The sequence below is a fragment of the Arvicola amphibius genome, chromosome 7 (assembly GCF_903992535.2).
Source record: "Arvicola amphibius chromosome 7, mArvAmp1.2, whole genome shotgun sequence".
Lineage (NCBI taxonomy): Eukaryota > Metazoa > Chordata > Mammalia > Rodentia > Cricetidae > Arvicola > Arvicola amphibius.
In genome coordinates, this window is record NC_052053.1 from 57,104,295 (window position 1) to 57,127,549 (window position 23,255).

Sequence of the window (23,255 nt, forward strand, 5' to 3'; positions counted from 1 at the left end):
TTCCTTTTAAATTAAAACAAAAAATGAATTGGCTTTACATCACCCAACAAATATTAAGTACTCACTTTGTACTAGGATATATTTTATTTTTCAAGCAAATATTTATTGAGTGCCTGCTCCAAGCCAGGAGCTGTTTTCTAGATGTCACATTCATAGAGTTAACAAAATAGACAAAAATGGACTTTTCTTAGATTACATTTTAGCTAATCAATTTTTTTTACTGTTTCTATCTTCTTTATCCCAAAGACTTCTACTAGTAGACTTTCTATTGTTTATTTTTTAAACTTACTGAGCAGGATTTGTTGTTTGTTTTTTGATTTTTTTTTTTCAATAGGAAAAACCTTTAAAGAGTGAATCAAAGTCAGGTGAAAAGCCACTTTAGTGCCTGAAATTTGTTTTTATATCCTGTTAGCCTCATCAGAACATGAGAACTGTTAAACTATATGGGCTTGTGAATTACAGTTTGAGGAGGCAGTGAAATTTCTTGCCAAATATATTTGCCCCTGTCAAAATACCTGACATGTTTTCTGTTGATAATTTTGGCTTAAAATTTTATGAGACATTTTTCTGAGGAAAATTAGTGATCATAGTTATCCTTTCCTCTTTGTTCAATTCTCTCTCCAGTAAAATTGGTTCTCCTCCGAAGACTCCTGTAAGTAATGCAGCAGCTACCTCCGCTGGGCCCTCTAATTTTGGAACAGAGTTAAGCTCTGTGCCTCCCAAATCCAGCCCATTTCTAACTAGAGTTCCAGTATATCCTCAGCATTCTGAAAGCATTCAGTATTTTCAAGACCCAAGGACTCAGATACCCTTTGAAGTCCCACAATACCCACAAACAGGTAAGTAATTTTAGTCGATTCTAAGAACAAAGAAGCCAATATAAGTATTTATTATCCTAAATAAATGAGTGTCTAGGCTGAGTAAATTAACAGATTAATACTACTCCATGATCCATAAATTTTCTTCTGCCCTAGGAAATACTTGCTTCTAGTTAGTAATTCTGTCATTTGGTAGACGGTGTCAAGGAGAATCAGAAGTCAAGCCAGCCTTAGCTACACAGTGAGTTCAAGGTCAACTTGTACTACAGGAGACCATGTTTCAAAATAGACAAACCAACCAGCAAAGGCTGTTACTCATTTGCATTTGCATTACAATTGCACTAACATTTGCTCCATTCATATACCTAGGTGCATATGTTTTCTACATTCCCACTATTACAGGTATTTGTATTGTTATATATCCTTGTCAGTACTTGGTATCTTTGGTCTTTTCTGTGTATGTGGGGGTAGTGTAATAAAAAGGGAACATTGGTGCATCAGTGCACATATGGTAGTCAGAGTCAGTTCTCTATTTCCAGCATGTGGGTTTGGGAGGTGAACTCATGCTGAACTTTGGTCTACATGCTCTTAATTGCTGTCCTGGCTTTCTTTTTTCTTTTCTTATCTTTTTTTTTTTTTTTTTTTTTTAAAAATAATAGCCATTCGTACTGGAGTAAGGTGATATTTTTTTTTGGATGTTCCAAAATATTACTGGTGTTAAACATTTGTATTTTACTAGTTGACCTTTTGGATATCTTTTAGCAAATGTTTATTTAAATATACTGTTTATATTTATCAAGTTGCTTTGTTTTTTTATTGCATTTGTCATATATGTAGCTTGCAAATATTGTTTCCCATTCTGTAGGTTGCTTCTACAGTCTGATTTTTAGCCTATGAGAAGTTTTATTATTTGATAGAAAGTTCCACTTTCCTGATTTGTCTTTTTTTTACTTTTGGGGTTTTTTCCAAAACAAAGCAAAAAAAATCTTGATTGTTCTAGTACCTTGAAGCATTTCTCATGATTTTTTCTAAAAGGTTTATAGTTCCAGGTAATATATAGAAATCTTTACTCTCTACAGAATTAATTTTTATAACTAGTTAGAGGTAAGAGTCTGTTTTATTCTTTTCTACCTAGATACTAGGTCTTTTGTAAAAATTACCTCAATGAAATGGTATATAAAATGTAATGCTTTTGTGCTTCGTTAAAAGAAGACATTTTTACTTTTATGTATATGAGTGTTTGTCCGTATGTGTATATACATGGAACTGGGGTTACTAATGGTTGTGAACTGCTTTGTGGTTGCTGGAAGCTGAACCCAGGTGCTCTGCAAGAATAGCAAGTGCTTTTATTCACTGAGCCATTTCTACAACCCTACTTTTTAATTTTCATTTATTTTCGAGGCAGGATCGCAATATATGTAGCCCAGGCTGGTCTGAAACTCTTAGACCAAGCTGGCCTCAAACTCAGAGATCCACCTATTCTGCCTCACAAATGCTGGGATAAAAGGAGAGTGCCGTCATATCTATTTTTTGTACAATTTGGAAAGAAAATGAATAACAAATTCTGAAAGAGATCTTTAAGGTGGGAGTAGCTTACGCCTTTAATCCCAGCACTGGGAAGGCAGAAGCAGGCGGATCTCTGTGAGTTTGAGGCCAACCTAGTCTAGAGTGAGTTCCAGTTCCAGGGCAGCCAGTCTCAAAAAAAAAAAAAAAAAAAAGGAAGGAAGGAAAGAGAGATCTTTAACCTCTGCACTCAAATGCTTAATAAGAGACAGTGATATAACTAATTACTTATTTAGAAACCTCATGGAAAAGATTCATTTAACAGGCTGGGCAGTGGTGTTGCACATCTTTAATCCCAGCACTGGGGAGGCAGACGAAGGGAACTCAGTGTGTTTGAGGCTAGCCTGTTCTACAAAGCAAGTTCCAGAACAGCCAGAGTACAGAGAAATCCTGTCTTTTAAAACCTAAAAAGAAAGGAAGGAGGGAGGGAGGGAAAGATTCATTAAACAAGAATCAGTCTGCTATCTGGCAAAAGCTCCATGTAGTTTTAACATTGTTGAATGTTGATATTACTATAATGGTATCTTGACAATAATATAGTTTCTATATGAAGGTAAAGGTCAATGCTGATTATATTTTCCCACAATCAGGGCAGCTTTAGACTTGAAACATTATAAAATGTTCTTTTTACTAAGATGTTACATTGAATATTCCTCTTTCCAATTTTCAAGGATACTACCCACCACCTCCAACGGTACCAGCTGGTGTGACTCCTTGTGTTCCTCGCTTTGTGAGGTCCAATAATGTTCCAGAGTCCTCCCTCCCACCTGCTTCCATGCCATATGCTGATCATTACAGTACATTTTCCCCTCGAGACCGAATGAATTCTTCTCCTTACCAGCCTCCTCCTCCGCAGCAGTACGGACCAGTTCCTCCAGTACCTTCTGGAATGTATGCTCCTGTGTATGACAGCAGGCGCATCTGGCGCCCAGCTATGTACCAACGAGATGACATTATTAGAAGCAATTCTTTACCTCCAATGGATGTGATGCATTCATCTGTCTATCAGACATCTTTACGGGAAAGATATAATTCATTAGATGGATATTATTCAATGGCTTGTCAGCCACCAAATGAGCCAAGGACGACTGTGCCTTTACCAAGGGTAAATAATGTTGAACATAAAAATATTACTGTCGTGTGTTAGTTGAGATCTGGTGTCTTGAGTTAAACCAGATAGATTCTCACTCACTGTGATTTAGAGAAGTTGTTTGACCTTTGTATGGCTTGGCCTTTTTTGTTGTTGTTGTCCGTTTTGTGTTTTTTTTTTTTTTTTATCTGTTTGATGGAAGTAAGAGTAGCACCTACTTATAAGACTGTTGTGAGAATTAGTTTAAAAAAAATCAAAACTCTTAGAACTAGACTTGATAGTATTCAAAAAAGTGTTATGTTGCCAGGTGGTGGTGGATCACGCCTTTAATCCCAGCACTTGGGGGGTAGATACAGGCGGATTTTTGTGAGTTCAAGGCCACCCTGGTCTACATAGTGAGTTCCAGGACAGCAGGACTATTTCACAGAGAAACCCTGTCTTGAAAAAACAAACAAAACAAAAACAAAAACCAAAAAAAGGAGAAAAAAAAAGTGTTATGTTCAGTTAGGAACAGATGCAGAAATTTAAAAACAGTCCTGAAGATAGAAGGACAAGGCCTCTTTTCAGTAGCTTCACATATATACAAATGACTTCTAAAGTAGAAAAATGAGTGCTCACATTTTCCTTGATATCAGCTGAACCATTTGAGTATAGAGAAAACACTAGGGTTCTAAGGCAGTTTCTCTGTTCTTTTTATACATGTGTACATCCCAACCATAGAAACTTTTTACTTTATTCTCACAGAACATAGTTTATTTACCACTCTACAGGTGACCAAGATTTTTTTTTTCTTTTATCCTTCTTAGGAGCCTTGTAGTCATTTGAAGACCAGTTGTGAGGAACAGATAAGAAGAAAGCCAGATCAGTGGGCACAGTACCATACCCAGAAAGCACCTGTCTCTTCAACTCTTCCTGTGGCAACACAGTCACCAACACCACCTTCTCTATTCAGTGTAGACTTCCGAACAGATGTAAGAAAGGTTTTAACCACTTAGTAATCACTGATGTTCAAACAGATGACTTTAAATTATGGTTAACTGATTTGTATATTTTGGAATGGTTTTGTATGAAGTCAAATTTAGCTCATTAGCCGGGAGGTAGTGGCGCACGCCTTTAATCCCAGCACTCGGGAGGCAGAGGCGGTGGATCTCTGTGAGTTTGAGGCCAGCCTAGTCTACAAGAGCTAGTTCCAGGACAGACTCCAAAAGCCACAGAGAAACCCTGTCTTGAAAAACCAAACAAACAAAAAACATTTAGCTCAGTAAGCGGCGTGTAAACTATGGCTAGGGGAGGAGATTCTCAACATAAGGGTCCTTTACCAAGATTTCAAGATTGTTGCAGTAGTAGACTTAATACTTTATATTTTTATTGTTATTGTTATGTTTCTTGGCTTTTTTAGTTTTGGGCTAAGTCCAAAACTTGTACATCCTCTACCATTGAACTTTATGCTAATTCCTGATTGGTGTAAGATTCAGAATAAAAATATAGCTACCATTTACCTAGTAGTTACCTAGTAGTAACTACTTAAAAAATGCTGTTTTATTTAATTCTCATGAATTAAATTAGAAGGCATGTATTATCTGCATTGTATAGCTTATAACCCAGGGAACTTAAATAATTTGTCCAATATCTTTCAGTTTATACATAGCTTAGAGTTTGAATCCTGTTTTTTTTTTTTTCTGTTTCACAGGAAGTACAGAAATGGCCTGCTGTATTATTTCTCCTATTTGTATCCCTGTTAATTATTCTTGTTAGTTGTTACAAAACAAGTCTATGACAGGATGATTTCTATTCTATCTGCCTTTTTTATTGTATGTTGTGTGTGTGTGTGTGTTATTTCTCTAAATATAGTATATTAGAGGAAAAATCTTTTTTGTTTTTTTTTTCTTTATGTTTTTCAAAATAGGGTCTCTTTGTGTAACTTGCTCTGTAGACCAGACTGACCTCAAACTCACAGATCTGCCTGCCTCTGCCTTTCAAGTGCTGGATTATAAGTGTGCGCTACCACTGTATGATGAGAAAATTTCTTTGCATACTCTTTTGTTTATTTTTTCCTCAGGTTTCTGGTACAAACAAACAAACAACAGTTTTTATACCTTTTTGTAATGAAAAGTTTCAGACATACAAAAAAATGACTCATAATAATTACATATAATTATATCACTTCCAAAATTGTCAACTTGGCCAAATTTATTTCATTTGTGCTTCTTACCATTGGATTATTTTGGCATAGTCCTAGCTATACATACACATTCATTTTTAATTAAATTTGTTGAGTTTTGTCTTGTTTTTTATTTTTTAATTTACTTTTTAAAATCTGTGTGTGTGTTTGTCTGTCTGTCTGAGATTATACCACCTATATAGATGCCCATAGAGGCAAGAGGGCATTGGATTTTCTGGAACAGGCGTTAAGGAACGTTATTAACTGATCAGTGTGGGTGCTGGAACCAAACTCATGTACTCTGGAATAAGAGCAGATACTCTACTGAGCCATTTCTCCATTCCCTAATTTGATTGTTGAGACAGTGTTTCACTAGGTAGCCCAGGACTCAGCAATTCCCCTGAATCAGCCTCCCTAGTGCTGGATCTGCAAATGTGAGCTATAACGCCCAAATTAAATAAATATTTCTATTCAGGAATATTTCATTAAAATGCTACTTTTTAACCTGTTCATATTCATCTCACTAAACTGAGACTGCCTCTAGTAAACAGCTTGGCAATGATGTTAAAGATGTCAATATTATAGAATAATTTTCCTTTTTTCTTCTTTTTCTTGTTTTTTGGAGATGGGGTTTCTCTGTGTTGCCCTGGTTGTCCTGGAACTAGCTCTGTAGACCAGGTTGGCCTCAGATTTGGAGATCCACTTGCCTCTGCCTCCTAAGTGCTGGGATTAAAGGTGTGTGTCAACACTGTCTGGCCCATAGTTTCACTTTTTTATGCAATATACTTTAAGAAATAAGTATTTCTTTGCGATTCAGATCAGGTATTGGCAAATAGCATTACTCATGTTTAACTTTTCTGTTCCTCAGTTTCCCAGTCTCTATAATTATTTAAGTAGATTTTATGATTGTTAAAACTTTAGTGTCCTGGCAGTAGTATTATAGTATATTACATTTCCTTTCACATCTGTTCTTTTCCTTTTCTAGCTTTAGAGCTGCCTTGGAATTCCTTTTGTTAGTTAACACTGCATAAATTATGATGTTCCTTTATTTGCTACATGATCTTTTTTCCTCAAGAGAATTATAGACTGCTTTAAGACATGGACCATGATCTGTGTTTTTTATTTTTCCTCTTTTTTTTTTTTTTTTTGCTAGCATCACATACCATTTTAGTGTGTTGTTATTAATTGATTTTGATATTACTGGTCAGGAGTTTTGTAAGAACACTTAAAGGACTGAGGCAGTAAGCTTTAGTAAGTAGGGCTACTTGCTGTACTACTTGCTGTAGAATCTGATACCTTTAGTCTGATTCCTGGGACCCACATGGTGGAGGGAGAGAACCAACTCCCACAAGTTGTCTTTTGGCTTCTCATACCTCATGGCACCTGCGTACATAAGCACTAAATAAATAAATAAATAAAATGAAATTTGAATGTGTTTTAAAAAAATTTTTAAAAATCACTTAATAGGACAAAAATGAAAGAATGTATAGAATAAATAACTTACAAGACAGAGGAAAAGAAGGTGTGCTATTTTCTGTTATATGAATATTATTGCTTAGAGCTGATTTATTATTTGTTTGTTTTATTCCTTTTGAGAGAAGGTTCTGTTCCACACCACCAGGCTGATGTGGAACCCAATATAGCTCATGTTCACCTTGAACTCCATGCAGTTTTTCCTCAGGTCACCATATTATAGTTATTATGGAAGTGAGGCAGCACGCCCAGCTGTTACATAAGTTCTGGAAAGAGTTCAGTTATTAACTGTATGATCCTTTAATTGTATAGTAGTTATTCAGTATTAGTTACAAACTTGTAAAGTTAGGTCTCATACTAATTTGCCTTTTTTTCCTCCTTTTTTAATCAGTTCTCTGAGAGTGTGAGTGGCACAAAATTTGAGGAAGACCATCTTTCCCATTATTCTCCCTGGTCTTGTGGCACCATAGGCTCTTGTATAAATGCCATTGATTCAGAGCCCAAAGACGTAATTGCTAATTCAAATGCTGTGCTAATGGTATGATTTTGTTTGACTGGGTAAAAGGGGGTTTTGGAGGTAGGGAAGGTAATGCTAATGTTTCAAGTTTTAAAATGAAGGCTATTTTTTTTATATTCTGACTGTATAACTTAAGTGTAAATAGCAGGATAATATTTTAATAAAACAAATTTCATAGAATGTTTCAATTATTTAACCATAACTTAGTAGTTTAATATGGTTGTTACGTACCATTTAGATCCACAGTTAGTATAAATTTGACCAGAAAAACTTAACTATGTGTCTTCTAAGAGCATAGTTTATCTTTAGCTACAGTAATGACCTTTGATTGATATTCTTTGTTTTGTGCAGGACCTGGACAGTGGGGATGTTAAGAGAAGAGTTCATTTATTTGAAACTCAGAGAAGGACAAAAGAAGAAGACCCAATTATTCCCTTTAGTGATGGACCAATTATCTCAAAATGGGGTGCAATTTCCCGATCCTCCCGAACAGGTTACCATACAACAGATCCTGTCCAGGCAACTGCTTCCCAAGGAAGTACTACTAAGCCCATCAGTGTATCAGGTGATCCATTTTAGTAATACCAAAGAATTTATACCATGTACTTTTATTCCTAACCTGTGAGATAGAAAACATTTCATCTAACCATCTAAAACTGAGAATGAAGTGTTTTAAGCAAATCCTTTGGCTAGTAGGAAAAAATACACAGCCATTTAAAAAGTATATTTGTACTTACATACTGATTTTTAAATTTTTCTTTGTCTTCTTATTTATTTATTTTTGAGACATGGTCTCACTCTGTATCCAAGCTGGCCTCAAACTTGTGGCAGTCTTCCTGCCTCAGTCTCTTGAGTACTGGTATTGCAGATGTGCACCACCTTGTCTGGCTTATCTTCTGCTTTTTTAATAATTGTTTCTTTTTGTTTCCTACAGATTATGTCCCTTATGTCAATGCTGTTGATTCAAGGTGGAGTTCATATGGAAATGAGGCCACATCATCAGCACACTATATTGATCGGTAACTTTGCTCTCATTTCCTTACGATACTTTACTTTCAAACTACATGCATCTTAAAATATAGAAACCAGCCGAGCGATGTCGGCACACGCCTTTAATCCCAGCACTCAGAAGGCAGAAGCAGATAGATCTCTGAGTTTGCGGCCAGCTACAGGTCTACAGAGCGAGTTTCAGAACAGTCAGGATTGTTTTGCAGAGAAATCCTGTCTTGAAAAATCAAAAAAAAAAATTTACATCCATATATACGTGTGTGTGTGTGTGTGTGTGTGTGTATCACTACTAATTTTCCATGGAATAAGCCACAGTAGATACACAGCTATTTGGAATGATGACTAAAACATATTCAGTGTTGATAGTTACAAAGAACATATAGTCATTAATGCTTTAGTTGCTTTATTTCTCACTTTTACTACAATAAACATATTTCTTTTTAAAGGGACAGATTCATTGTTACTGATTTATCTGGTCATAGAAAGCATTCCAGTACTGGAGACCTTTTGAGCATTGAACTTCAGCAGGTAGGCTCTATTTATTTAGCTTTGATTTTTAAAAAGTAAATAATAATTGAAAGCTAAGTTTATGTTTTTCTCTCTCTTCATGGAGGCCAAGAGTAACTCATTACTTCTTCAGAGGGAAGCTAATGCTCTGGCCATGCAACAGAAGTGGAATTCTCTGGATGAAGGCCGACATCTTACTTTAAATCTTCTAAGCAAGGAAATTGAACTGAGAAATGGAGAGGTAAGAAAACTGAATATCTTGGCTTCGTATTAATGTATTTGCTTTCTGTAACTGTGTATTGAGATGTACCTACTATTTCTTAGTGAATTTTTCAGAGGTATGATGGATTACTTTTTTTATATTTAGAAATGTATTTGGATATGCAAGTACATTTGAAGATGCAGTAACAAATAAAAGAGGCCACAGATTTGAAGGAGAGAAGGAAGGCATATATGTGAGGCCTTAGAGAGAAGAAAGGGAAGGGAGAAATGTAATTATGTTATAATTTCAAAATTAAAACAGAATTATTAATAGTTAAGTTTGAAAGGTCCTTCAAATTTTAGTAAAGTTTGTGAATCTGTTTTAGAAGCTTCATTCTTCGTATTTATCTTAGTAAATAAACTATTGCACTGTAACCCTGTTCTAAATGGACAACTTTAATTAAGTTCTATTAAACTGAAAAAGCATAAATGTTTAAGATAAACTGAGTGACTAATTTCTTGAGTATTCATATGAAGAGACTATAAATTTTCATTTCCACATTTCAAATGCAAAATAGTATCTTTGTAATACCCTTTTTTATAATGTTAGAAATTTTTTTAAAGAAGTTATATGAAGACTACAGTATTCTATTTTTTAAGGGAATCTGTTATTTCTAGCTTTGAAAAATGCTTTTTAGGGCAACCTCATCTTTTAGTCTTCTCCCTTGCTGTTGCAGGGAGCTCTTTTTCTACCTCACTAAAGGTTTGTTTGTTGTTCTCTTTTGCTACTTTTTAAAAAAGATTATTGATTGATTGATTGATTGATTGATTGATTGATTGATATATGCAGTATCTTGCCTCTAGGCCAGAAGAGAGCACCAGATCTCATTATAGGTGGTTGTGAGCCACCACGTGGTTACTGGGAATTGAACTCAAGACCTCTGGAAGAGCAGTCTGTGCTCTTAACGGCTGAGCCATCTCTCCAGCTCTAAATTTTTTATTTATATGCACATTTTTAAAATTTTTATTGCTTTATAAATAATACCATTCAAAATTTCCATTTCCTCCTCTCCTCCCATTTCCCTCCCCCTCCCCCTCCAGTCCTAAGAGAGGGCAGGGTTCCCTGCCCTGTGGGAAGTCCAAGGCCCTCCCCCCTCCATCCAGGCCTAGGAAAGGTGTGCATCCAAACAGACTAGAATCCGAAAAAGCCAGTACATGCAGTAGAGACAAATTGGCTTCTCAGTCAGCCCCCATTGTCAGCCACATTCAGAGAGTCTGGTTTGATCACATACGCGTTCACTCCCAGTCCAGCTTGCTTTGGTTGGGTACACTGTCTCAGTGTACCAACCCCTCGTGGTCCTGACTTCCTTCTCCCTCCTTCTGCTCTTCAACTGGACCTTGGGAGCACAGTCTAGTGCTCCAATGTGGGTCTCTGTCTCTATCTCCAGACTTCTGATCTTTAGCTAAATCTGTAGGATTCCCATTTTAATTTAAAGGAGGCCTCAGGTTCTGCAGGTATAAAATTAATATTTTTCTTATTTACAGAGTGATTATACAGAAGACATAGTAGATACAAAGCCCGATAGAGATATTGAGTTAGAGCTTTCAGCACTTGACACTGATGAACCTGATGGACAAAGTGAACAAATTGAAGTAAGTGTCACAATTAGATAATTAGATGACTTTGTTCTGTTGTAAATTAAAACGCATAAAATACTGTCATATTGAAAGATTAACTTTTTATTTTCTTAGGAAATCCTGGACATACAACTTGGTATCAGTTCTCAAAATGATCAGTTGCTGAATGGAACAGCAGTGGAAAATGGCCATCCTGGCCAGCAACAGCAGAAGGACCCAGTAAAGCAGAAGAGACAGAGTTTAGGTGAAGACCGTGTAACTCTGTGAGTGTTAGACAGATCCTTTATCAGCAGGGGACATAGGATATAAATATTTAGAGAAGTAGATGTAGTGTTAGATTAATTTTGTCTTTTTACTATTAGGGGGACCCTTATGTATTAAAGTAATGATTTGGTCAGTCTGTATTTTTGGGGAAATTTGAACTTGTAAAGTAGTTTGTTTTAATAACCTAAAACTTAACTATTTGTTGGGATGAAAGTTCTCTAGTCTCTAGTATACTTCTTCAATTTGGCCAAACTTGCAATTTTGAAATTAAATCCTAGATTAACACAGCTGTAACTTCAGCGCTTGTTAGGCAGAGTCAGGATCAGCTACTTATATGTTCTTGGCTATCATGGAATCTGTAGCAAAACCCTATCTCAGAAACAAACCATAAGGGACTGGAAAAAGGCTCAGCAGTTAGGAGCACTTGCTGGTTCCCAATATTCACATGGTAACTCACAATCATCAGTAATTCTTGTTCCAGAGAATCTTGAGACCTCCAAGGGCAGTGCACACATGTGGTTCACATCCATACACGAAAAACAATCTTTTTTAAAAAAAAAATCATAAAAACTAGAGCAAACAAAAAGTGTTAAGTGTTTCTTGTCTTAAAAATCATGTTAGGATTTTCTTGACTATTATATTGCCATTTTGTTTAATTACTGCCAAAGATTTGGGCCTGGTCTTAAGCTTGATAATTTATATGTCATCTAGTCAGTATTTTAATTTTTATCATAAATTTGAAAAATAGGACCTTTTTAGTGACTTCTTATATTTTAAAAATTACTTTGATTTTTATTTATTAATTTTTGTGTGTCTGGGTATTTTGCCTGCATTTCATCTGTGCACCATGTGCTAACCTTGTGCCTGCAGAGGCCAGAGTGGGCATTGTGTCTCCTGGGATTCGAGTTATAGACCTTTGTGAGATGCCATTTTGGGTGCTAGGAGTTGAACCCAGGTCCTCTGGAATAGCAGCTAATGCTCTATCTGCTGAGCCATCTCTCCAGCCCCCATTCAGTACTTTTCTTGATAAAGAAGATAGACTTTTTCTGTGGGCTCTTAAGAGTTTGAAATAGCTTTTAGAGAGCATATATGGTAACTCTTAAATATTTGCACTTAAAGTTAATTTGCTTTCACTATCATTTATTTTCTCATAGGGAGGAACAAAAAACAATTCTGCCAGTAACGTCTTGCTTTAACCAGCCACTCCCAGTATCTATTAGCAGTGCAGGCTGCCTCCCCATCACTACATCTGTCAGTGTTGGCAATCTCATCCTGAAAACTCATGTTATGTCTGAAGATAAAAACGACTTTTTAAAACCTATTGCAAATGGGAAGATGGTTAACAGCTGAAAGGAGGCTCATCTTTCAAATTTATGACCACACCTTGGAAGCATTTACACTAGCTTTTTATATATATATATATATATATAATATATATTATATAATGTATATTTTTTTTAAAAAAAAAGAATATTATTGGGGGCATCCATTTCCTGTGGACTCTTTGATACTTCAAGCCCTCTTGCATTAGCATTATGAAAAAAAAGAAAATTTACTTTACTAGGGTAATGTTCACTTTCCAGAAATTATTGGAATTTGGACATTTAACTTAAGCTTCAAGCAGCTTTTTATGAGTTTGTAGCAATCCGGTGCAGTAACTGAGCCATTTCCTATTTTAAATGGCTTCTACAGTAAATTAACAACTCAGTTATTAAACTAGCAGGATCCTACAATGATACATCTAGTGAAAGTAGAGTTAATTAATTAATTTATTTCTATTTTATGTTTCACTGAGAGAAATTTCCATCTCATTCCAGATGCTTTATTTATCTTTTTTATTGAGCTTTGCATGTATTTTTCTTTTTTGTTTTTAAAGAGTGAAGTTAGATGTTCTTAACCATAGAGTTTTACAGGGTTATATACTAGCTTTACTGCATTATATGTAGAAGTGTGGTGCAGTGCTTTTATCTGTAGCATTTAATTTTTTTAATTTTCCATTTTTCAAGGATAGTTTCTGCTTTGTTAATATTTATACAAAGGCTACTTGTTGAAGTAATTAACTAAAAATATAACCAAGTGCCTAAGTCTTTCAGCTGATGTACTAGATATTAAATTCTCCTAAGTTATGCAGAATCGTTTTTACAATTTTGATAAATTATGCACTAATGTAATGGCAATTTTTTAAAATGCAGATTTAAGCCTGTACATTATTGAATCTGATGACTTGGCAAAAGAATCAGGTGCTTTCAGCTTTCTTGAGAAAACCCTGTATGTAGCGTTTGCACTGATTAACAAGACGGTATTGCTGGGTCTTTAATTAATATAATTTGGGTGTTCATTGCATTGTTTTAGTTACATATTGTTTATTGTTTACTTCATTATTGGGTTTAATTTTCCATGTTTTCTGACTGTTAGGTTGATAAGACTTTGAACCATGTAGTAGTAGAACATTGGCTAACATTTATCCATACTTAAAAACATGAATAATTTCTGCCCTGCCATAATGTGACTGAAATTTTTAGTTGGCATCTGAAAGTATGCAGTATGTCTAGCCAGCCATGTCTCAGATTTGCGAGTGGTATTTTATTGAAGCTTAAATTTTAGTCAACGTTTGAAAACAAAAGCTGGGCATTTCTTCCTGGTGGTAATATTACCTATAGTTTGTTTTTTTTTGTTTTTGTTTTTCCTCCATTTCTTTAAGATTAGTTTGACTTTTATTGTTTTTTAATTAACTTCTGTGAAGTTGTTTACTCTGAAAATTGTACTGGAATATTTTAAGCCAAGCTGATCTTTCACCAGGTGTACTGTATGTAAGGGCTTCTCCTGCTAGCAAGATGCTTAAACAGGATCATGTTATTGGTCGTCTGAGCTATTTAGTTATTTTACAAAAAAAAAAAAACACAGCATTGTATCAGATAAGATTTTGATAAAACGTTTTGTGCACATTTCCAGGGGTGGGAGGGTTGACATTTCCCTGAAATTTCTTGATTGGAATAAGTAAATACTGGTGTTTGATAACTGTCTTAATGAACATGCTCATAAGGTGACTGATAAGTTGTAAATAATACCTGAGAAACAAAGGGGTAGTTTTGATATTCTGGTGTCAGTATGGAAGATCTTACACATTTATTTAATACTTAAGTGTATGGAGATGTTTGTTTATAGCATAACAGCACAGTAGCCTTGACTTAATTTCCTTTGGTTAATACTGTACCTTTTGCCATGGCCAGTGCTCCCCATCCCTACAAAGACATTTTATTTATTTCGCTCTATAACCTGAAATGGATAGGAACAAGAGTTTTAAACCATGTTACATTAACTTATTTCTGACATTATGTATTAGTCTAGGATATTACAGGAACTTGATTGTTATATAATTTATATCAGAACCTTTCTATGAATATGAGCTTATTACATTTGAAATGCTTCCAATGCTCTTTTTTTTTCCTTTTGTAATTCCAAAAAGGTTATGTAAACCAGTCTGTCTATTTCATGGATATTTAATAGTGAGATCTTCCATGTTGAAGGTAATGTATTTTTTTTTAAGATTTTAAAATTGCTATTTTGTTACAAAATAGAGACCTATTAACAGTTGAGAGCTCCTTATGTGCCCTCAGGGAAAGAACCCTCTGTGCAACAGAACTACACAAACATCTTCAGTACTTTCTGAGGGTGATTATATACTACATAAATTGATCTTGTGTATTTAACCTTATCTTTTTAATTTTAAAATTGACATTTGAAGCGAGGTTGTGCTCTGCTGGAGGGGGTTAGGATGCTTAGGTGTTTGCCTACTTGTTCAGTAAATTACATTTGCATCAGTATGTGTTCCTGCCAGTCTTATTGGTATGTCTCAAATACGTAGCGTCAAATACTTGTCTTGCAGTAGATGATCCCAGAAAATAGTAACTCCCTATTCTTAGATTCTCTTTCTCACTAACAACAGAGGAATTGTTTTTGTGTCATTATTCCGTATTGCATCTTTTATGTAGTGACAACCTACTCTCTGTTTTGGTGGGTTAATGTGAAATAAAGCCATTGGATTTCTGCCACTTCAGAAGAAAGGACAGTTCATCTGACCTTTCTTCAAAATGATACCTAATGATGTCAAAAGGAAAATAGTATAAACAGACCTAGAACATGGCTTATTAAAATTGGGGGCAATCATCACTTTGACCCTTTAATAAGACATTATGATGAACCCGTTTGGGATCAGAGATTACAGCTGCAATAGAAGAGAAAATTAGTAATGTTGATATCTAAACTGCATGTGTTGCCTATGGGTATAATCAGGGAAAAGCACTCTGAGGTCTGAAAAGCAGAAAAATGATGTGGATTTCCTTGTGTTTTGTTTTTCTTCCCAGTTTCTAAATCCAGTCAGTGTACCACATTCAGATGCTGTGAATATAGCATCTTTAGTCTTGTGTGGGGTCATTTAATTTTATGAATTCTAAGAGTTCTATGTGTATTTCTTCTAGTTGGTACCTAAACAAATCATATTCTCTTACCTATGCTACCATGACTTATTTTAATGCCATGCAGTAAACCAGTATATGTGGGGACAGCTGTACATTCACAAAAAAGAAAAAAGGTAGCTCTTTAGGCCTATGGACTTATTCTCTCCTTTCGTACTTTTTACCCTAGTAAAAGAATTAAATAAAACCTCTCATACAAAAACTAAAAATTCCCTTTTGTATAGATCCTAGTCACTTTGACCCAGATTTCAAGTTGATGCTGAGTTATAAAGCACATCCTGATTTTATATACAGATTACAGAATGCAGTGGTTTGTAGGACTTTTGAAAAATGGGATCATTTAACCATTTGAAAAAAATTGTTTAAAAGCCACCTACCCTACTTTTGAATTTTAGATGTGATACAGTCCATGTTGTCTTTTTAGCTAGAGTTGGAACTTAAAACAATCTGATTCAGCATATGATTTCAGCTGTGAATCTTGAGTATTTCTTCCCATGTTTCTTTAAATTATTTTCTGAGCAGTCTGTCATCAATATTGGTAATTAATCATTAAAGAGAAAAGTTGCATTGCAGCTATGTATTAGTGTCTTAGAACTTTTCTTGTGTTTTAGTGAATCAAGAGTACTGATGGGATCACTTACTGTAACTTCTACAGAAGGGCACCTTCTGCAAGCAGAACACAAATGAACATGCTCAAAGAGTATCCTGTTTTCTAAAGATTAAGTTTGCTAGTAACTCCTTTACATGAGCTGTTTCTTTGTATCCCTTTGCTGGCAAGGGAGTACAAGGAGTCAAACCCCAGATCAGAACACCCCACATTTGAGTGGAGACTTATTTTTACTCTAAGGGGAGTTATTCCCCCAAGTATGAAACTGGCAATTATTTTTTCTCTTATATAAAAAATTAAAAAATATCCCCTAAACCAATGGAAAATAGATACTGGCTGCACTTAGTACTGCCAAAAGCCAAAGTCATTTGCACATATTCCATCAACCTGTCAAGAATTAGGCCTCTCTTTATAACCCACAGCATGAAAGTGCATGCATTCTTTTAGCTGGGCAAACAATTATACTGTAGTTGTGATACAACACATGTGGCTTTTATTTGTACTGCACATACCCACTGTACAGCCACTTGGGAGTATCGTGGTTAGCTTACAACTGCCGTCTGCATTTATACTGTTTATTGCATATTCTTTTCCCTGGAAGTGAAAGAGAAATGTTCTTCTTGTTGCATTGATTACATTTTATAAATTTGCTTAGCTGGAAAGTTTGGGGAAAGAGGCCTATTTGTCAATTGTACAACCGATTGTGAAGCTTAGTGTGAATATTTTTACGTCTGTATTAGACATTTTCTTTGCAAATCTATTGTTCGATTGAAATGTAAATGAAATTAAAGATGGTGTACACCCATCATGTAAAAAGCAGGCACCATCTCTAAGATGGATTTAATGCTCATTTTTAAGGCATATACTCAGCTTCTATTTAAAACTATAAAATAATTCTGTACAATGAAATATGGGGAATATATATGGGAATAAATTCTATTCCATTTATTTCAATTTGAATTTCCAAATTGTAATGTTTCCCTTTGTGCTATAGGAATAGGATTAAATGGGGGGAAGGCTAAAACTTATAAGGCCTGTATATGGGGGGAGGGCAAAGATGGAACAATGAGGGTTGTGATGATAGTGAATAGCAAAGAGTGAATTCTGTGTGTTTTTGCTGTAGCACTGAAGTGAAGAGATATTAGCTTTGGCTGTTCACAAACTAGAGCATCATGATTTTCAGTGTTTGAGAGAAAATTGATGGAAAAAGTTTGCAGTACTTGACATGTATTTGCATGCACAAAATAAAATTATTTGTCCACCTTAAAAGTTGTTTGCTTAGTGTCAATGTTAAGTTTATGGTATGTTTTAGTTGTCCTGATTTTCTTAATATTATCTTTAATAAAGCTGCAAAGAAACTCCTTAAGTAGGGACTTAAATGTTCACCTGCTTCATTGGTATACATTGGGAGGTAAATAGACCTAAGGAGATGAAATATTTCTTAATTCTGTTTGACACTTCATTCAATATAGAGCACTTTTTAAATGGGTGGTGGTGTAAAATATAATACTGAGTTTACTGTCTGGGAGATAATAGGACAGATGCATAAATAGGACAAAGTCATGTGTTACGAAAATCATTCTGTAGACTTCAGAAAAGTTTTTTTTAAAAAAATGGTGTGAATCTCGGCACCATTGTCATTGACCTCAGAGTACTTTTATTCACCCCACTTATGTGTAATAAGCCCCTAAGATTATAGGTAATGAAATGAGCCCTTTCCCTAGAAACTTACAGTGTAGAAATGGCAAAGACCAATTTGAATAACTCAGAAAGCTACCTACTAAGGGGCCAGTTGTAGTTGAATTGAGCAAGAGGGGGTGCTTCTCTGAGACCACCTCTAGCTAGACTTTAAATCCTGCATAACATTTGTAGCTGTAACAGATTACCTTCACGACTTTTACCTCTATTTTGTATTGTAATCTTGTTTTATATTTGATAGGTTATTTGCCAAGATCTCATAACCAGAAAGGTAACAGAGTCCGAGTTCTGCCATCTTGCTTTCTCTCAAAAAGGTAACAGTAGTGGTTGTTGGATCCATTTCCACTTAAATGGAAAGTTTGATTAAGAAATGGGTTTTAAGCCAGGGGGCAGTGGCGCACACCTTTGATCCCAGCACTTGGGAGGCAGAGACAAGCAGATCTTCAGTTTGAGGCCAGCCTGGTTTACAAGAGCTAGTTCTAGGAGAGCTAGAACTGTTTTTTTTTTTTTTTTTTTCTCTCTCATGGTTTATTTTTTTTTTATATTTAAAAATTTCCATCTCCTTCCCTCCTCCTCCCCCCTCCCTCCCCTCCTTCTCCCCTTTCTCTCCCCTCCTTCTCCCCCTTCCCTCCCCTCCCCTCCACCCATACCTCCCCTCCCTCCCTCTCAAGGCCAAGGAGCCATCAGGGTTCCCCACTCTATGCTAAGACCAAGGTCCTCCCAACTCCCCCCAGGTCCAGGAAGGTGATCGACCAAGCTGAGAAGGCTCCCACAGAGCCCGTCCATGAAGAAGAATCAGAGCCCAGAGCCATTGTCCTTTGCTTCTCAGTCAGCCCCCGCTGTTGGCCACACTCAGAGAGACGGGTTTGGTCGCATGATCCATCAGTCCCATTCCAACTGGAGTTGGTGATCTCCCATTAGTTCTGTCCCACCGTCTCCATGAGTGAACGCACCCCTCTCGTTCCTGACTTTCTCCCTCATGTTCTCGCTCCTTCTGCTCCTCATTGGGACCTTGGGAGCTCAGTCCAGTGCTCCAATGTGGGGCTCAGTCACCTTCCCCATCTGTCGCCAGCTGGAGGTTCCCTCACGATCCTGACTTTCCTTCTCATGTTCTCTCTCCTTCTGCTCCTCATCAGGACCTTGGGAGCTCAGTCCGGTGCTCCAAGGTGGGGCTCTGTCATTTTCTCATCTATCGTCAGGTGGAGGTTCTATGGTGATATGCAAGAAATTCATCAGTATGGCTATAGGAACTGGCCTTTTCAGGCTCCCTCTCCTCAGCTGCCCAAGGAACTAACTGGGGGCGTCTCCCTGGAAACCTGGGAACCCCTCTAGGGTCAAGTCTCTTGACAACCCTCAGGTAGCTCCTTAAATTCAGATATATGCTTCCCTGCTCTCATATCCACCCTTCCTATATCCCAAGCACCCCATTCCTCCGAGCTCCCCCCGCTCTCCCCTTCACACTTTTCTCTCCCCATCTTCCCTTGGCCCAGTCTTGCCCAACCCTCAAGTTCCCAATTTTGCCTGGCGATCATGTCTACTTCCAATATCCAGGAGGATTACTATATCTTTTTTGGGAGTTCACCTTCTTATTATCTTCTCAAGGATCCCAAACTTATAGGCTCGATGTCCTATAATCATGGCTAGAAACCGAATATGAGTGAGTACATCCCATGTTCATCTTTATGGGTCTGGGTTACCTCACTCAGAATAGTGTTTTCTATTTCCATCCATTTGCCTGCAAAATTCAAGATGTCATTGTTTTTTACCGCTGAGTAGTATTCTAGCATGTATATATTCCACAGTTTCTTCATCCATTCTTCCACTGAAGGGCATCTAGGCTGTCTCCAGGATCTGGCTATTACAAATAATGCTGCTATGAACATAGATGAGCATATGCTTTTGTTGTATGATTGGGCATCTCTTGGGTAGATTCCCAATAGTGGAATTGCTGGGTCCTGGGGTAGGTTGATCCCGAATTTCCTGAGAAACCGCCACACTGCTTTCCAAAGTGGTTGCACAAGTTTGCATTCCCACCAGCAATGGATGAGTGTGCCCCTTACCCCACAACCTCTCCAGCAAAGGTTATTATTGGTGTTTTGGATTTTAGCCAATCTGACAGGTGTGAGATGATATCTCAAAGTTGTTTTGATTTGCATTTCCCTGATAGCTAGGGAGGTTGAGCATGACCTTAAGTGTCTTTTGGCCATTCGAACTTCTTCTGTTGAGAATTCTCTGTTCAGTTCATCGCCCCATTTTTTAATTGGGTTAATTGGCATTTTACCGTCTAGTCTCTTGAGTTCCTTATATATTTTAGAGATCAGACCTTTGTCAGTTGCAGGGTTGGTGAAGATCTTTTCCCAGTCAGTAGGCTGCCTTTGTGTCTTAGTGACAATGTCCTTTGCTTTACAGAAGCTGCTCAACTTCAGGAGGTCCCATTTATTCAATGTTGCCCTTAAAGTCTGTGCAGCTGGGGTTATGCATAGGAAACGGTTCCCTGTGCCCATTTGTTGTAGAGTACTTCCCACTTTCTCCTCTATCAATCTCAATGTGTTCAAATTAATATTGAGGTCTTTAATCCATTTGGACTTGAGTTTTGTGCATGGTGATAGATATGGATCTACTTTCATTCTTCTACAGGTTGACATCCAGTTATGCCAGCACCATTTGTTGAAGATGCCCTCTTTTTTCCATTGTGTACTTTTGGCTCCTTTATCAAAAATCAGGTGTTCATAGGTTTGTGGTTTAAGATCCGGGTCTTCTATACGATTCCATTGGTCAACTTCTCTGTTCTTATGCCAATACCAAGCCGTTTTCAATACTGTAGCTCTGTAATAGAGTTTGAAGTCAGGGATGGTAATGCCTCCAGAAGTACCTTTATTGTATAAGATTTTTTTGGCTATCCTGGGTTTCTTGTTTTTCCATATAAAGTTGATTATTGTCTTCTCAATCTCTGTGAAGAATTTTAATGGGACCTTGATTGGGATTGCATTGAATCTATAGATTGCTTTTGGTAGAATTGCCATTTTTACTATGTTGATCCTCCCAATCCACGAGCAGGGGAGATCCTTCCATTTTCTGGTATCCTCTTCAATTTCTTTCTTCAAAGACTTAAAGTTCTTGTCATATAAATCCTTCACTTCCTTGGTTAGCGATACTCCCAGATATCTTATGCTATTTGTGGCTATTGTGAAAGGTGATACTTCTCTGATTTCCCTCTCTGCTTCCTTATCCTTTGTGTATAGGAGGGCGACTGATTTTTTGGAGTTGATCTTGTATCCTGCCACGTTACTGAAGGAGTTTATCAGCTGTAGGAGTTCTTTGGTGGAGTTTTTGGGGTCGCTTATGTATACTATCATATCATCTGCAAATAATGAAAGTTTAACTTCTTCCTTTCCAAATTGGATCCCCTTGATTCCCTTATGTTGTCTTATTGCTATTGCTAGAACTTCAAGCACTATATTGAAGAGATAAGGAGAGAGTGGACAGCCTTGTCGTGTTCCTGAATTTAGTGGGATAGCCTTGAGTTTCTCTCCGTTTAATTTGATGTTAGCTGTCGGTTTGCTGTAAATAGCTTTTATTATATTTAGGAATGACCCTTGTATCCCTAATCTCTCCAAGACCTTTATCATAAAAGGGTGCTGAATTTTGTCAAATGCTTTTTCAGCATCTAATGAGATGACCATATGGTTTTTTTCCTTCAGCTTGTTTATATGATGGATTACATTAATAGATTTTCGTATGTTGAACCAGCCCTGCATCTCTGGGATGAAGCCTACTTGATCGTAATGGATAATTTTTCTAATGTGTTCTTGGATTCGGTTTGCCAGTATTTTATTGAGAATTTTTGCGTCCATGTTCATGAGTGAGATTGGCCTGTAATTCTCTTTCTTGGTTGAGTCTTTGGAGAGCTAGAACTGTTACACAGAGAAACCCTGTCTTGAAAAATCAGGACCCAAAAAAAAAAAAAAAAAATGGGATTTAGTAATAATAAAAACAGCCAGTTGTTCTCTGAGTATGTTTCAGACAGAGTTTATAATTGTTACAATGTAGATTATTTTCACCATTTCTAGTCAAGAAAAGAAATAGATACTCTTAAAAATTTGCCCAAGTTTACATTATTAGAAGAGGAAGATGGGCATTGACTACCTTACTAACAAAATCATAAGAGAAGCTTGGAAGTTACATAAGCTGAATGATTTGAGATTTTAGAAAGGATACTTTGGCAGTGATGTAAAAGATGAAGCTGGAGATAGACTAGCAAAGAGGCTGGGTCAATACTGTAAGTTAAATGTAGACTACATGGCCATGCAGGCATGGAAGAAAAGATGAGCTTGAAGATTGAGGTTGGGGAGAACAACTGACCAGATTTGCTGTGCAAAACAAGTACATTAGGCATATATGCATTATTAGGGGATTGTTTAAAGATTGCAAACTCTGTTTTGCTGAAGGAAGACATGATTGTCACATGCAGTCTTGCATGAGCCCCGGAGTGAGTTTAGAGTATAGGAAAAAGCAAGAAGAAAAGCGAACCAGGCAGAGGAATCGAGTTACTACAGGGATAGGGTCTTGGGTAGCCCTCTTGGCCTGAAACTCATTATTCAGAGTGCTAAGGTCACATGTGTTCACACCAGCAAGGAAAGGAAGCATCATGGAAGAAATAAAATTTTTGAGAGATTTATAGTTAATCCCTGTTGAAATAACATGTTTAACCGAGTAGCTCAGATGCCCATGGGATAGCTTCATGACTAGGTGTTTCAGGAGTTTCTCAAAACCTAACCTCAATGAAAATCAGATGGAAAGTAACGAAAGGTGCAATTTAAAATAGATATCTAAGTCCAAGAGGATAGAGATCAATAAAAGTATTTTTTAAAAAAACTATTTTGTAATAGTTAGAGATTCATAGGAAGTTACAGAAAGTATGGCCATTACCATGTACTTTTCACATAGTTTATCCGATGGTAGTATCTTGCATAGCTAGTACAGTATCAGAACCAGAAAACGGACTTAACAGGCAATCCATAGACATTATTTACCCCTCCTCAGCTTCGTGTGTATTCATTCACCTGTATATGCTCACCCACAAAGTAAGGCATGTAGATGGTTCTGATGCAGTTTTCTCAAGTGTAAGTTTGTGGAAAGGCCTTTCCTAAAATAACAGTCGTTTCCTCTCATTCATTCCTTTTGCCCTTTATATTCACATCATTTTTCTTATACTCTCTGAACCCTGACAACCAT

The 23,255-nt window shown here is 36.6% G+C and overlaps 1 protein-coding gene across 13 annotated transcripts in view; it reads left to right on the top strand.

Moving 5' to 3' along the window:
- Rc3h2 (ring finger and CCCH-type domains 2) overlaps positions 1 to 17,591 on the top strand; it is a 52,302-nt gene extending 34,711 nt beyond the window's left edge. For 4 of the 13 annotated variants that reach the window (XM_038335902.1, XM_038335905.1, XM_038335904.1 and 1 more), the window contains 12 exons: positions 625 to 839; positions 1,188 to 1,220; positions 3,053 to 3,486; positions 4,278 to 4,442; positions 7,497 to 7,643; positions 7,974 to 8,187; positions 8,557 to 8,641; positions 9,077 to 9,158; positions 9,244 to 9,378; positions 10,884 to 10,991; positions 11,091 to 11,239; positions 12,395 to 17,591. In XM_038335902.1, coding sequence (XP_038191830.1) covers positions 625 to 839; positions 1,188 to 1,220; positions 3,053 to 3,486; positions 4,278 to 4,442; positions 7,497 to 7,643; positions 7,974 to 8,187; positions 8,557 to 8,641; positions 9,077 to 9,158; positions 9,244 to 9,378; positions 10,884 to 10,991; positions 11,091 to 11,239; positions 12,395 to 12,590 — 1,963 coding nt within the window. In that variant the 3' untranslated portion in view covers positions 12,591 to 17,591. The remainder of the gene's footprint in view (positions 1 to 624; positions 840 to 1,187; positions 1,221 to 3,052; positions 3,487 to 4,277; positions 4,443 to 7,496; positions 7,644 to 7,973; positions 8,188 to 8,556; positions 8,642 to 9,076; positions 9,159 to 9,243; positions 9,379 to 10,883; positions 10,992 to 11,090; positions 11,240 to 12,394) is intronic. The other 9 variants (XR_005286134.1, XM_038335908.1, XM_038335910.1 and 6 more) reach the window with 9 other exon arrangements.
- Positions 17,592 to 23,255: the final 5,664 nt, after the last annotated feature.